The sequence below is a fragment of the Fukomys damarensis genome, unplaced genomic scaffold (assembly GCF_012274545.1).
Source record: "Fukomys damarensis isolate Sample0158 unplaced genomic scaffold, DMR_v1.0_HiC HiC_scaffold_25, whole genome shotgun sequence".
Classification (NCBI taxonomy): Eukaryota; Metazoa; Chordata; class Mammalia; order Rodentia; family Bathyergidae; genus Fukomys; species Fukomys damarensis.
This window is the reverse complement of record NW_022900937.1, coordinates 16,477,960-16,491,386: the sequence shown is the minus strand read 5'-3', so window position 1 is coordinate 16,491,386 and position 13,427 is coordinate 16,477,960. Positions and strand designations below refer to the sequence as shown.

Below are 13,427 nucleotides of genomic sequence, written 5' to 3'. Positions count from 1 at the left end.
TGCTTGGTCTGTTTTTTTGTTGTTTTTTTTTCCCCCTATACCAGGACCAACTTCTTTCCAGTGTCTTTTGAGTCCAGAGCCAAACTAACATGCTGCTTGGAAAAAGCTGCAATGACATAGGGCAAATAAGCTGTCAAGGTCTCTGGGGCCACGTTATACTGTGAAGCGTGGAGTTGCTAGGAGTCTGGGACGTGCTGCAGGAGTCCCCTGGAGAGACAGGTGTGTGCATATCAGCTGCGTCCACAATAGAGGCCCCGTAGGAAGTCTGGGTCCTAAAACTGGGTTTTGGGTTTGCATGAAGCTGGCTGACATTTTCTATTCCTGAAGAAAAACATTTATTTTGGTACATTTTAGATACACCTAAAGATTTTTTTGTGTGTGGTACTGGGGAATTGAACTCAGGACCCTGTGCTTGCCAGGCAGGTGTGGCATCACTGAGCTACATTCCTGGCCCTAGATAGACATAAAGATAATATTTATCGTAGGTTGAAGTCTTTGAAGGAGGCAGCACAAACCTTCATATTTTAGTTTTCTCCTCTGGGAACCTTTTTGGCGCATCTAATCTTGTGCCATCGACCTGAAGAAACATCTATCTCTGTGGCACTGTGGGAGGCTAGAAGCTCCTTTACCTCTGTTCCCTTTTAAAATTCTCACGAACTACCCTTTTTCTTTTTCTTTTGATCCCCCCCCCCGCCAAGAAGGGCATGGTCTTCTGCCTCCTACAGCTTTGCAACTATGATCCTTAGTTTCCCTGTGGGTCTTTGGCCCATTTTCATACTATTTTTCATGGCTGGTTCTTGTGTTTTACTGTGGACCTAGTCATTAACCTTGGGCTCCACCTGCTGTTCCTTAAAAGAAGTGAACTCAACACTTCTACTCCCTGTAAGTATTATTAGAATAAGTCTGGGACTAGACACATTCAGCTGAAATCAGAATGCCTTGAAGATTTTCCCCACTGAACAGGTGACTCCTAAAGGGATTAAAAAGGCAAAAGGCAGTTTCAAATTCATATGTTAAACCTCATGAACCTACATGTGGACAGGAATTAAAAAAATAAGATAAATCCCAGCACTGGGAAGCTGAGGCAAGAGGACTGCAAGTTTGATGGCCACCTGGGGAATTTAGCAAGACCCAGTATCAAAAAAATAAAAGTCAGTAGATGTTGCTCAGTGGTAGAGCATCCCTGAGTTTGATTCCCAGTACAGGGTATGGGGTGGGGGGGGGCGGAAACCACAACTCAATCCGTTAGCTTTTCCCCCAAGCTGGCAGAATGGATGGGAACATAAGCGCTTGAGATGCAGTGACCATCTGTTTTTCCTGTCCAATACAACCAGAGTTAGAAGCACTGAATCAGAAACCCAGATGTCCAGTCGAGATTAGCCTTTCAAGAAAAAACTCGTTAGTGAAGACGACTGGCAGGAAATACAGTATCCAAAGGCTGTGCTCTAGTTTAACAAGCCGCTGAGGAGGGAGGGGGGAGGTATGTGCAAGGCAAACTAACTCTAAATTTAAGAACAGGGACATTAAAAACTTTATTCAATAAATACAACAAATAATTTAAAAATATACTTCAATTCCAAAGCCAATTAAGAAAAGGAAGTAGAGACAAAGGGGGAAAAAGGGGTAGGAGGAAGGTAGTAGAAGGGAGAGAGAGGCTGAACAGTGGTTTGGTTGGGCTGTTTCAGAAGGTACCACCCTTTGAAAGTCTGATCAGATGCTCTTAACCCATAAACCGTTAGCCCTTGTCAGATGGGGTGACCACAGGAGTCCACCCGACAGGAATGTCCTCTGGTCTCTGGATCAGAGCACTCGGAAGCTGCACTGGCTGGGGAGGGCAAGGTGTTAGGGGTGGCTTCCCCACATTCCTGAAAAACATTCATCCTGACTCCCATGCAGGTTTAAATAGTGCAAACTCTTAGGCAGAGAGCTCCCAGCTGCATAGTGTTACGGGGTGAGTGTCCAAAGCCACTTTGGTGAGTGCGATCTAAGGGTGAAGGGAGGGCCAGGGCACAGGATAGAGCTCCCAGGCTAAGCCAGTGGCCAAGTCAGAAAACAGCGCTGGGCGGGAAAGGGGGATAATAGGGCAGGTAGTCTGGACACTGGATTCAACAGGCTTGCCATCAGTCAGGGAGGGAGAAGCTGAGGATGCATCTGGAGCAGGACCGGAAGACAGGAAAGGAGGAGAGAAGTTGGGAGAAGGGAAGAGGCAGCTCAGCAGCAAACTTCAGGAGAAATAACCAGCAGCCCTCACAGATTTGTGATTGTCTCTTAAAAAGATTTATTTTCTCTTCTTGCCTGAATGTACAAAGGCAAAAAGAGTACAGTTTGTATATATATATATATTTATATATATATATAAAAAACAAGGAACTTGGTAATGTACACTTTACAGAAGGGAAGAATCAGGAAGACTGAAATTAAACCCAACAGAGCAACGCCAATGGAACAAAATCTATGAACAGCAATGTGCCCCTCCAGCCCGGGCCTCCAGCTTGCCCCAACCTGCTCCCAAGGGGAGGGCCGAGCACCAAGGCAAGCGGGTGGGCTGGGGCAGGAGGGGCAGGGACAAGGCTGGGAGGGTTTTGGTCCCAGGAGGGGCCCACATCAGGGGATCACTGCAAAGCTTCCTGGGATGCCCTAGCAATAAAACAAACGACAGAGGCCCGGAATTACGGGGCCAGCTAGCTGCCCAGTTGAATCTTGGGGGCATCAGAGTAGACATCGGGATGGTGACAGGGTATGTGGGGGTAGCAAGTGACATGAGGGGGCCACAAAGCCTGTATCCAATTCTCTAGCCCTTTTGCAGTCTTCACCAACAACTCCTGAAGCTAAGTCCCACCCCTGCCCTGGAGCCTGGAGAGGAGATTCAAGAAGGACCACTTCATTTCACAGGGTGCCCTCTGAGCCTTGTGTGTGTCGTCCTGTGACCTTGAGATGTGTGGAGCTTAGGGTAAGAGCAGGAGACTTCATACATGTACGCATACATGTATAAGGCAGGGCAAGGAGTAACGGGAACTGGCATGCCTTAATAGAAAGAACCAGGAGTGGACCCTAAGGAGCAGCGCTGTCAGCCCCACTGTCCTTCCTGGGAAGGTCGGGCAGGGGTGGCGAGAGGGGCTTGGTCTGGCAGCAGCCTCGCCCAGCCTTGGTGTGTGGGGTGGGGCTCCTTGCTGTCTTCTCCCTCTGAGTATGTCACAGGGGTGTTCCTTTCATGGAGAGGCTGGAGGTGGACAGCGAAGCCCTCCCTCGGCAGGTGGCAGGGACCGCCACAGCTGCCGCCTGTTACTGGTGTGTGTGTGGGAAACCTAGGGAGAAGCATTGTCTTCCCTTGCTCTTTTGGGCAGCTCCTGCTCTTTAAGGGATACCTTTATGTTTTTTAAAGGGAGAAATGAAAAAATGAGCTGTTTCCTTCTGCAGAACCCAAAGCTGCCCTGTGAATACAGAAGTGCCTCCTCTGTGTTACAAAACAAAGTGGAAAGGGCAGGAACGTGGACTCGTGCCTGCCCGATGAATAAGAAAATTGCTCCAGCAGTTTCTTTACACTATGTACAGAGTACGCTGCAGGCCAGCGCCACAGATACAAAACACACAACAATAGTCAAAAACAGGAATAGAGATGGGTGCGTGGGTCCACCCCACAGGAGCCTGGAGGGCAGTCAGGCTGAAATTTGGTCACCCTCTGCGGAAGGTGGGTGAAGGTGTCCACACCAGCAACTTCCATGAATGGAAACGAGGGGACTGCTTAGGGCACTGCCTGCTGGGGCAGCAGAGGAATGAGGGCTCAGGGAGGCTGTCCAGGGCCCTGAGAACGGGTACAAGACGGTGGGGGGTGCTCGGGACCCAACTTTAAACAAAAAGACGTGGAAACCTACAGGAAGGGTCTGTGGGTTACAGAGGCGCTCCAGTGGGAACCACTCTCTGGGAATTGTGCTTACGGGCCCCACCTCTCCACTCTTCTAAGTTAGAACCGCTTTCCTGCTCTTAGGCTCTCTCTTGGCATTCTGGTTGCAGAGCGCCCTTCTTTAGCCTAGGTTGGTTGGTGTCTGTTGGTCTTTCTCCTAATTTGGAGAGCCAAGGAAAAGACAGGAGGGGAGAACAAAGGGATGATACTTCACAAAAGCAAAAAGGGAAAGCGCTCCACACTTGGGGAGCTATCAAAGCTACCAAATCATCACTTTCTCAGTGTGAGAGCATAAAGCTCTGACCCAGAGAGACTTTTCTAAGGAGAGCAGAGATCGCTTCTCGGCCTTTTGGCTAAGATCAAGTTTAAGGAGAGCAGAGAAATGTCTGGTGCCTCCAAGCACAGCCCAAGCCACTCTGGCTCCCACGAGTAATGCTTAGGTGTGTTATCTTAGGGTCCGAGGAACAAATGACTTCCCAGAGCCAAAGGCCCCTAAAAAAAACAATGTGTGTTACAGAGTCACACAGCTTATATTGGCACACACTGAAGGTATAAAACCATGTACTTGTAGACAGAAGAACTGGGCTGTATCCTTTTGTGGCCTTAGCTGAGGAGGACAGCTGAACACGGAACATCTCCAAGACTGCTGGGTGCTTCAGGCCTGCCTGCTGGGCTTTGCCCTCCGGTGACCTGGCAGGCTCCTTGGGACCCCATTCTGGAGGAATACTGTTTTATCTGCCTGAATCCTAAGAGCCAAGCAGTGGAAAAGAAGAGGTGAATTCAGTGTGGGGATCCCCTGGGAAAGGCACCAAGGGGTTAGGATGGAAGAGAAAAGGGCAGAGTGGGGAGATAAGCAGCAGCAGGACTTCGTGGGGACACAGGTTCAACTTCACAGACTCCGTTCGTGCTCCAGCTCCCTCCCCAGCCACTGGGGAGCCCTGTTGCTGGTGTTGGAACCCCTGCCTCTGCCTGCCGGGTGGCTCAAGGCCCTGTGGGGCGAATGCCTTGATCTCCCTCTCCAGGCTGGGTGCTGAGCATTTATCTGTGCTCACGTGTGAGGCGGGGGAGTCTCCGTGTTTGAAGACTTTGTTTTCCCGACTACAGAGAAAACGGCCCCCAATTTCTTTCCTGAGATTCTAATTCCTCCACATGCTGCCAGTTCCCAGGGCCCAAACCGCTGGGGAGGTGTGGGATCTGGTGACGGTGGGAATGGCGGTGAGGGGATGGCTGCTGTGCTGTCTTCAGACCTTACCCAGTGCCTGGGAGTCCCTCCCTGCAGGGGGTTGGTTGGTACTGCGCAGGCAGCAGAACAGGAGCCTGGGGAACAGAGCAGTGACTTCTCTGGGCTGAGGCCATGTTCCCCTGGTTGCTCCCCGTGCCTTCGTCTCCAGAGAGGCCACAGCAGTCATGGTTGTGGCTGAGAATAAATATTTTTGCTAAGTACCAGCTCTCCAGCTCCTGAGGGAGGGTGAGGGAGTCCAGGGTCTGGAGGAGGTGATAGCCACAGGTCTGCCTTCAGTCATGGTTGGAACGGCAAACAGGATGACCAACACCATTTAACTGATGTCTAAATGGCACCTCCTGCACCTCCCTGGGTGAGGCAGTCCGCGCCCGTGAAGCTGACTTTATCCGGGCACTTGTTCTGCAAGGGAAACATGGACAGGTAACCAGGCACTCAGCCTGCTGGCATAACAACCACAAGATGGCGCTCCAAGAAAACCGAGCCTCAGGGAAGACCAGAACTGTCCCTAGGGGACGTGTGACTGCCACAGGTCCGCTCAGAGGTACACAGCTTCATAGGAGAGGTAGGCCAGAATTCCACCTTCCTAGACAGCTGACCCAACACTGTCCCTCACGTAGGCCCCAAGGGGTTCCTGTGACCAGGCTGCAGCTGGCCCCAAATGAACAAAAGTTACTCACCATTCTCACCTCCGGGGGGGTGGGTAGAGTGAGGGAGCTGAGCCTTGCTGGCTGGCAACAATGGCTGTAGAAGAAAGCCCTGAGGCAAGCAGGAGGACAAGTCAGCGCAACACTCACACAGATCACAACCAAACAAAAGCAAACCAGAAACTTACCCAATTTTTTAAACCAGTAGTGGCCTGAAACTGGGATCTCGTGCATGCTAGTCAAGTGCTAATCTACTGAGCCACGTTCCCAGCTTTTTATTTTTTAATTTTGGGACAGGGCCTCCTTAAGTTGCCCGGGCTGGCCTTGAATCTGCAATCCTGCTTTAGCCTCCCAAGCAGCTGAGATTTAACAGGTCTGCACCACTGTGCCTGCTAGAAACCTCCCCCCTTCATATTCCCCTTTCTCCAGCTGGCTAAAAGTTGCCATTTAAAGTCCTAGCTCCGTGGAGTTCTGAGGTGCTGACAAAAGAGACACATCCAGATATAGTGGCTGGGGACAGACAGTGTGTGGCTCTGCTACTCAGCTGCTTGTTTCTCTTTGCTTTGGAAACATCATTTTCTTATTGAGTATCAAAGCCAAGATTTGGAGGAGTGAGAGTCCTCAAGCTTCAAGGGAGGAAATAAATGTCAAATGCTTTAATAACTATCTGCAGGAGACTGGGACTTCAGATAGATTAGAAGCTTAGGAAAAAGATTCTTGTGGGAGACCAAGAAAAATGCATGGCAGGGACAAGAGGCTTACCTGCTGCATAGGGTAGGTTGTACTGTGTGGGGAGCAGCGAGTACCCCAAGTGATGGTGGTGGTGATGTGTGGACATCAGGCGCTGGGAAGGGGAGGTGCGCGGCCGGTCAACACTCCGTTCAGCTCCGCCTGCTCCCCCCACACTGCTGCAACTGCCACCACCTCCAACCACCCCACAGCCTCCCCGATCTCGCTCCTGAGAAGTCTTATCGCTAATCTGCAAAGGAGACACACAGAAGCACTATGGTGACACACACGAGAGAGTCTGGGGGCTGATGTGAAATCAGATGAGCTGTACTGTGGTCAGGACCTGAACCGGCCCACTTTCTCCAAGACCCTGGATGTGGCCTCACTGGTCTCTGGGGAACAAAGAGGGTCCTCTCTGCTTCTCTTACCGTGGGTGACTTGCTCTTGTAGTGGCTGGCATGCTGCTGCAAGATGTCCAGGGCTTTGGACTCTGAGCTGGATTTACAACTGACACTGGGGCTGGCTCGTGCCTTCTCGGCATCTTCACCACCTGAGACCTTGCTGCCATACGGAGAGAAAGAGTAACTGGAAGGCAAGTAGGAACCTAAGGAGAAAGAAGAGCAGCAGTCAGACAAGACACAGGGGAATCTGCGTTTTAGGGTGGTCAGGGAGCACAGGCTGGCCCAGCCACAGGCTGAGGTATTTTCTGCCAGTGTCTCTCTGGTGAGACTACTGGCTTGTCCTTTCACTACCGGGGAGAAGAGCAAAGGGACTAAATGTTTCTTTTTTTCTTTTTTTTTGGTACCGGGAATTAAACTTGGGACCTTGTACTTGCGAGGCAGGCAGTGGAACCACTGAGCCAAATCCGCAGCCTAAGAAAATCTCTTGAAGCTGACTTTCCCAGCTCCACTTTGGTGTTCTGAAAACTGTAGTCTCTGATTTGTCTTGGAACAGTGCTATGATGTAACAGAAAGATCACAGAATTTACAGTCAGGGGGACATGGGCTCAACCATACTTCTGAGACTTGATAGCTAGTAACCTTGGGCAAACTAACTACCTTTCTGAGTTTCAGGTTCTTCATTATCAAAACAAAGATACCAATACTCTTTCATAGAGTAATGAGTATTAAAAAAATATGATAATGTACAAAAATCATCCAGGACAGTGCCTGGACCTCAGCAAATGGAAATATTGTTTGTATAGAGATGGATGTGGCGAAAGGGAATAAGGAACACCTCAAGGGTGAGACAACTATGAAAAGGTTTCTTGTCCTATTTAGTGATTTTCTTCTAACAATGTCACCAGAATGTCAGGCTATTTAAGCTGTGTGAAGTTGGGAGCTTTTAGGATGTAAGAAGTGCCCAGGCTGATGGAATGTGATTTGGCTGGGAAGGCTGGGGGGTGGGTTGGGGGGTGGATAAAGAGAGGCTGGGTAACAGGCACCCCAACAGGTGGATGGCGTTCTGTAGAGTTCACAACAGGCTGTTATATATTTCATGAAGATCCGGAAGAGAGGAGCTCACAAGAGGAAAATGCTAATCACCCCGACAGGATCAGTGCACACTGTATCCATGTACTGAAATACCACATTGAACATCATTAATATTACAATTAGTAAGTGAATCAAAGTAATAAAAGTGTCCTCCCACCCCAGAAAAGTCCTATATGGTTCTTTAGGCAACAGAATTCAGTGAGTAAAGAACAAATATATTCCTCTAACAAGTTAAAAAAACGTTTAAACCCCAACTCTGTATTCCCCTCACAAGAGCTCACCGACAATAGTGTGAAGAGCTAGCCATTCCCACACTGGACCCCACAGGACACCCTGACCCAGCTTCAAGCTGCTCTTCCCATCTTACACCCTTCCCCACCCTGGGCCTCACAGCTGAGCTCAGGCTCTGAATTCCTGAACTGATTTTGTCCCAAATGTCTAAAGAAAAAAAAAAGATTCCAGAGAGAGAAGGTGACCATGGTAGGAAAGCAGTTTCACCTCTATCAATGAAAATGGACAGCAGAGGCAACCCTGCAGCTGGAGTAAGTGGGGGAGCTGGTGTCCCTCAGACTGTAACCAGGAGTCACATAAGAAGTTACGGGTTAGAGTAGCCGCTTTATGAAATGAGGCCATCCAAATGGTGCTATCATCCTGCACTGAGCCCTGGGGCTGTGCAACAAACCCGGAGTGGAACTCCGCTCATCCCCGGCCCGGTGCTGTACCTGGGTAGTTCTGCATCATCACAGCAGGCATGCCCCGGTAGCTGGGGTGGTTGGGGTCGTAGGACTGGCTGTAGGAGTAGCCGTGCATGTAGGGGATGTAGGACTGGTGCTGGGTGAGGGGGGAGGATACAGGCACATGGACACTTGGCCGGGGCTCCTTGCTCCCAAGGCGGGACTCCTCAGACGTGGGCAGCTTGCAGTCACTACTTGTGCTTTCCTTCCCATCCTCCTTGGGAACAGAGTCCTTATTCCGACTCCTTTCCTCCTTCAATTTTCGGTCTCGCTCCTCTTTCCACCGCTCATCCTCTGACTTGATGTCTGAGTACTTGGCAGGATACACGTATGTCCACATCCGGGGCTCTGCCTCCTACAACCACCACAGAATGAGGACTGAGTATGCACACCTAAGACAGAAGTCTCGAGCCTGAGGTCCTGGTAGAAACACTGGAGCAGGCAGTTACTAGATACCTCGGGCAGAGAGGACCTGCTGGAACAGGGAGGCCGATACTGATCATGGCTTACACAACTCAACTCTAGTCTCTCTTGCTTAAAGTTTCCCTTCCAAAGGAAACAAAGAAAGGCAAGAATAATTACTCTGGGTCAGGACTCCTGGAATCAAAGGGGCTGCCTCTGTCCAAGAGGGGTAGGTGGTTTCACTTCTTCCGAGCAAGCCTGGGATGGGGAGCGATTATTGCCACCTGGATCAGAGGGGCAGGGAGCAACTAACACCAACAGGGAAGGGAACACATTCTAAGACTACAATTTTTTTATTTTTTATTTTTTTTGCAGTACTGGGAGTTGAATCCAGGGCCTTTGACTGAGTTACATTCCCACTCCTTCTTAATTTGCTTGTTTATTAGTACAGAAGACTGAACCAAGACCTTTGCACAGACCTTTATCCCTAACCTCTTTACCATTTTATTTTTTTCAATATCGGGGATTAAACTCAAGACCCTGCACTTGCTAGGCAGGCGCTGTGCCACTGAGCTACATCCCAGCCCTTCAATTTTATTTTGAGACTGAGTTTTGCTAAACTGCTCAGACTGGGTTTGAATTTGAGATCCTCCTGCTTCAGCCTCCAAAGTGCTGGGATTATAGGAGTGCTATGCCCAGCTTTATTTTTCATTTTGAAACAAGATCTTACCAAGTCACCAAATTGCTTAGGCTGAGATTGAATTTGAGATCCTCCTGCCTCTGCCTCTCAAGAGAACTGAGATTGTAGGCATGTGCCACAATGCTCAATTTATAAAATCCTTTTTAAAGTAACTCAGTAACTGAGTAGTATATCTCCGACCTGCTCTGAAGAAATGGAATGACCACTGTTAACTCATCCTATAGAAAACTAAGAAGTGGATAGGACACTGGATTAGGAATCAAGATTCCTGGGTTCTAGTCCTGCCTCTGCTAGTGAAGGTTCATGTAACCCTAGATAAAGTAAGCTAACGTACCAGGATCTTGTCAAATGGAAAAATACCATGGAGAAATAAATGGAAAAATTTATGGAGGTGAAAGTGATTTTTTTTTTTTTGTACCGGGGATCAAACTCGGGACCTTGCACTTGTGAGGCAGGCAGCGGAACCACTGAGCTAAACCCCCGGCCCCTGAAAGTGATTTTTAAAAAATACTAAAATGATGGTGGGAGTGGTGGTGCTGCCCGGCACTCAGGAGGCTAAAGCAGAGGTGTGGGGGATTGAAGCCAGCTTGGACTGCACAGTGAGACGCTGTCTCAAAGAACCACATGAAACTAAACCAAATTAAACAAAAAAACCACAAACACGAAAACGGTTTACAAAAGTAAAGCTCTGACGGTATACAGGTATGATGTGTGAGGGCGAGTTTCCCACACAGCATCTGCACCTCCTCCCAGGCCAACAGTTACCTGCCGGTACCAGAGAATCGGATCCACCTCTGCCTGGCGGCCACACTCAGTTCCCGTCTTGCCCTCCGAGGCCTCCTTGCCCAGGTGGCTGGCCTCGCTCAGCTTCACCTTCAGGCCCTCTGGGGTGTGGCTGGGGAGTTTGGAGGCGTCGTCCAGCTTGGGAATGATGACCGACTTGGCAGGGTCGGCCCCCGGCTCCTTGGCCTTGCCGGGCCCCGACTTCACCAGGTCCGTGAGGCTGGGGGCCTTGGTGAGGGTGGGCGGGACGGACGGCTTCTGCTTCCACTCCTCCTTGAGCGCAGCCTCGCGGTCCCTGAGCCCCAGCTCCGCCTTCTTGTCGGGGCCCCGCGGCGGCTCCAGGCCCTGGCGCTTCTGCTGTTCCTCGTACTGCTGCCGGTAGGCGGCGTTGGTGCTCAGCAGGTGCGCGTGGTAGCCCTGGTCTCCGTAGCCGTAGGGCGGCACGTAGGCGTACTGGTTGTAGTACAGCGACTGCATGTACATGTTGGGGCGCTGCTGGATGACCGAGGGCTGCTGGCTGGAGCCGCTCAGTTCCGGCTTCTTTTCCTCACAGAGGTCGCTCTTTCCTTTGCCCTCCAGGCTCTCCGGCTCCTCCTCCTTTTTTGGCTTCAAGGCCTGGCTCTCCACGCCCACCTGGCTGCCAGGGTTCAGGGCCCCGGGGCTGGACTGGGCGTAATTTGGAGAGTAGTAGCTCTCAAAGCCCTGGTAGTACGGGGAGTCTTTGCTCTGCGGCTGAGGGGGAAAGAGCGTCTTCTTAGCCCCTTCCTTCCCCAGCTGCTCCGGGTCCTTGGACTTGAGGCTGTCCACCTTGCCCTCCCCGTCCTCCCCAGCATCGGAGATGTCAGAGTAGGCGGGGCTGTTGGTCTTCACCGAGCTCGCTTCGGCCCCGTTCTGGGTCACCACATGCAAGGGCGTCAGGGGCTGTGTCGGGGGCGTGCTGTCCAGGCGGCTGCCGCCTCCGATGGAAGGGCTGGGGGCGTTGTCCGTGAAGCTGTAGATCTTGTCGGCCTCCGCCTTGATGCTCGCCAGGCGGCTCTGGTGGGGGTCAGAGGAGCCATTCAGGAGCCCCTCCATCTTCACGCCGTCTCCTGATGACTCCCTGAAGGGGCTTTTTCCTTCTTCTGCTCGACAGACCTTCCCAGGGGTCAGAGGATTTTCCAGCTCCTTGGAGGACTCTTTCTTTTTTTTGTCCTTCTTCTTCTTGTCCTTGGCAGGTGTCAAGGCAGGGTTGACGGTGAAAGGCTCCCCCATCACGGTGGGCTTTGGCTGGATGGGTTTGAGCTGGGGGCTGTTGGGCATGGCTTGCACCACCGTGGTGGTCAGGCCTGAGGAAGAGCCTGGGCTCCCTGCCGTGAACGTGGCCGTCTGGAAGGTGTAGATCTGCTGAGGGGGGATGGCAGGCGCAATGGGCCGGGCTGACTTCAAGCTCTTGGAAGGAATCTTTTCTGCTTTCAAACTAGAGGGCTTTTTACATTTTTCTTTTTCCATACACTTTCTTTCCAAAGAGTCAAAGGCATCATTACTTGTTTCATCCATTACCGAGGGTCCATCATCAGAGCCGTCATTAGATAAGGCCCCAAGGTCCGTGTCCCCTTCCCCACTCAGCTTTTTCTTGCAGAGGCCTTTTGTGCTAAATTTGCTCGAAGGAGAAGGGCTGTGGGGCTCCATGAGCCGAACTTTGGGGGTAGCTGAGCGGGCAGGGGACAGGGAGCCTTTCTGGGAGACGGACGCACCATTGCAGCTGGCGAGGTCTGCATGGAGGGCGGGCTCCTCTCCGTACTCACTGTCCCCATCCGCTTCCGGCTTGCTGTCGTCGTCCGTGTGGGCGTGGGCTTGGTGGTACTTGAGTCCGTTGATGTGCTTGTACTTCTTGTTGCAGTTTGGGTGGGGACAGTCGATCAGGACTGGGGAAGGGCAGTTTCTGTCCAGGACAGTGAGTTCTACCTTGGTCCCAGGGAGGGGGCCGGTGGCTGAGCCCATAGAGTTTGTCCGGACTCGCTTGCTCCCTTTGGAGTCCTCCGAGCTGGAATTCAGCTCCATGTCTGACAGGGGCTTGTTTTTCCGCTTACTGGCGGAGGAAGGGCTGGCCTTGACGTCCTCAGAGGAGCCGCTGGCAGGTGGGCGATGCTCTGAAGAATTCTGGCTGCCCCGACGGCCTTTACTATTGGCTCCTGCTCGAGTTTTGCTGCTGCTGCTGGTCCCTTTGCTGTCAGAGGCTGTGGCTGTCTCATTGACGGGTGTGTTACTGTTGGGACGCATTCGTTTGCCTCTGCCACGACCATTGCGCATTTCCAAGTCACTGGTGGGGGAGTCACAGAACCTTGGCAAAGGACAAACACAATAGGGTGTTAGTAAGCTGAGAAACATGTGGGCGTGGTGGCTCATACCTGTAATTCCAGCTACTGGGGAGGCTGAGGCAGAAGGATCCTTCATATTGAACCATGTCTCCAGTCAAGCCCTCCTTTCTCCCCTCCCTCCCTTCTTTCTTTTTTTAAAGTTTTTTTATTTTGAGGTAAGGTCTTGCTAAGTTACCAAGCTGCTCAGCCTTGACTTGAATTGGTGATCTTCCTGCCTCAGCCTCCCCATGAGCTAGAATTATAGCCACCCAGTGTGCCTTTTCTTCTCTGAATGTTTTTATTAATATATGTTTGTGATACATAGTAAATATATTTGTCATGGGGAAATTGGTACATATACATAGGGCATCTTGATATCTTGATCCTTTTTACCCTGCACTCATCTTCCCAATTCTTTCTTTTTTGAGATAGGATTTTTTTTTTTTTTTTTTTTTTTTTTTT

The 13,427-nt window shown here is 51.0% G+C and overlaps 1 protein-coding gene across 2 annotated transcripts in view; it reads right to left on the bottom strand.

The window, feature by feature from the left end:
• Nucleotides 1–2,614: 2,614 nt before the first annotated feature.
• Nucleotides 2,615–13,427, bottom strand: part of Znf609 (zinc finger protein 609) — a 189,825-nt gene continuing 179,012 nt past the window's right edge. Inside the window, exons 5-10 of one of the 2 annotated variants that reach the window (XM_010641164.3) lie at nucleotides 10,612–12,949; nucleotides 8,733–9,099; nucleotides 6,946–7,121; nucleotides 6,551–6,632; nucleotides 5,822–5,900; nucleotides 2,615–5,543 (exon numbers count right to left, since the gene is read on the bottom strand). In XM_010641164.3, the coding sequence (XP_010639466.1) occupies nucleotides 5,827–5,900; nucleotides 6,551–6,632; nucleotides 6,946–7,121; nucleotides 8,733–9,099; nucleotides 10,612–12,949 (3,037 nt within the window). In that variant the 3' untranslated portion in view covers nucleotides 2,615–5,543; nucleotides 5,822–5,826. Of the gene's footprint in view, nucleotides 5,544–5,821; nucleotides 5,901–6,550; nucleotides 6,768–6,945; nucleotides 7,122–8,732; nucleotides 9,100–10,611; nucleotides 12,950–13,427 lie in introns of both variants that reach the window. The other variant, XM_010641163.3, reaches the window with a different exon arrangement.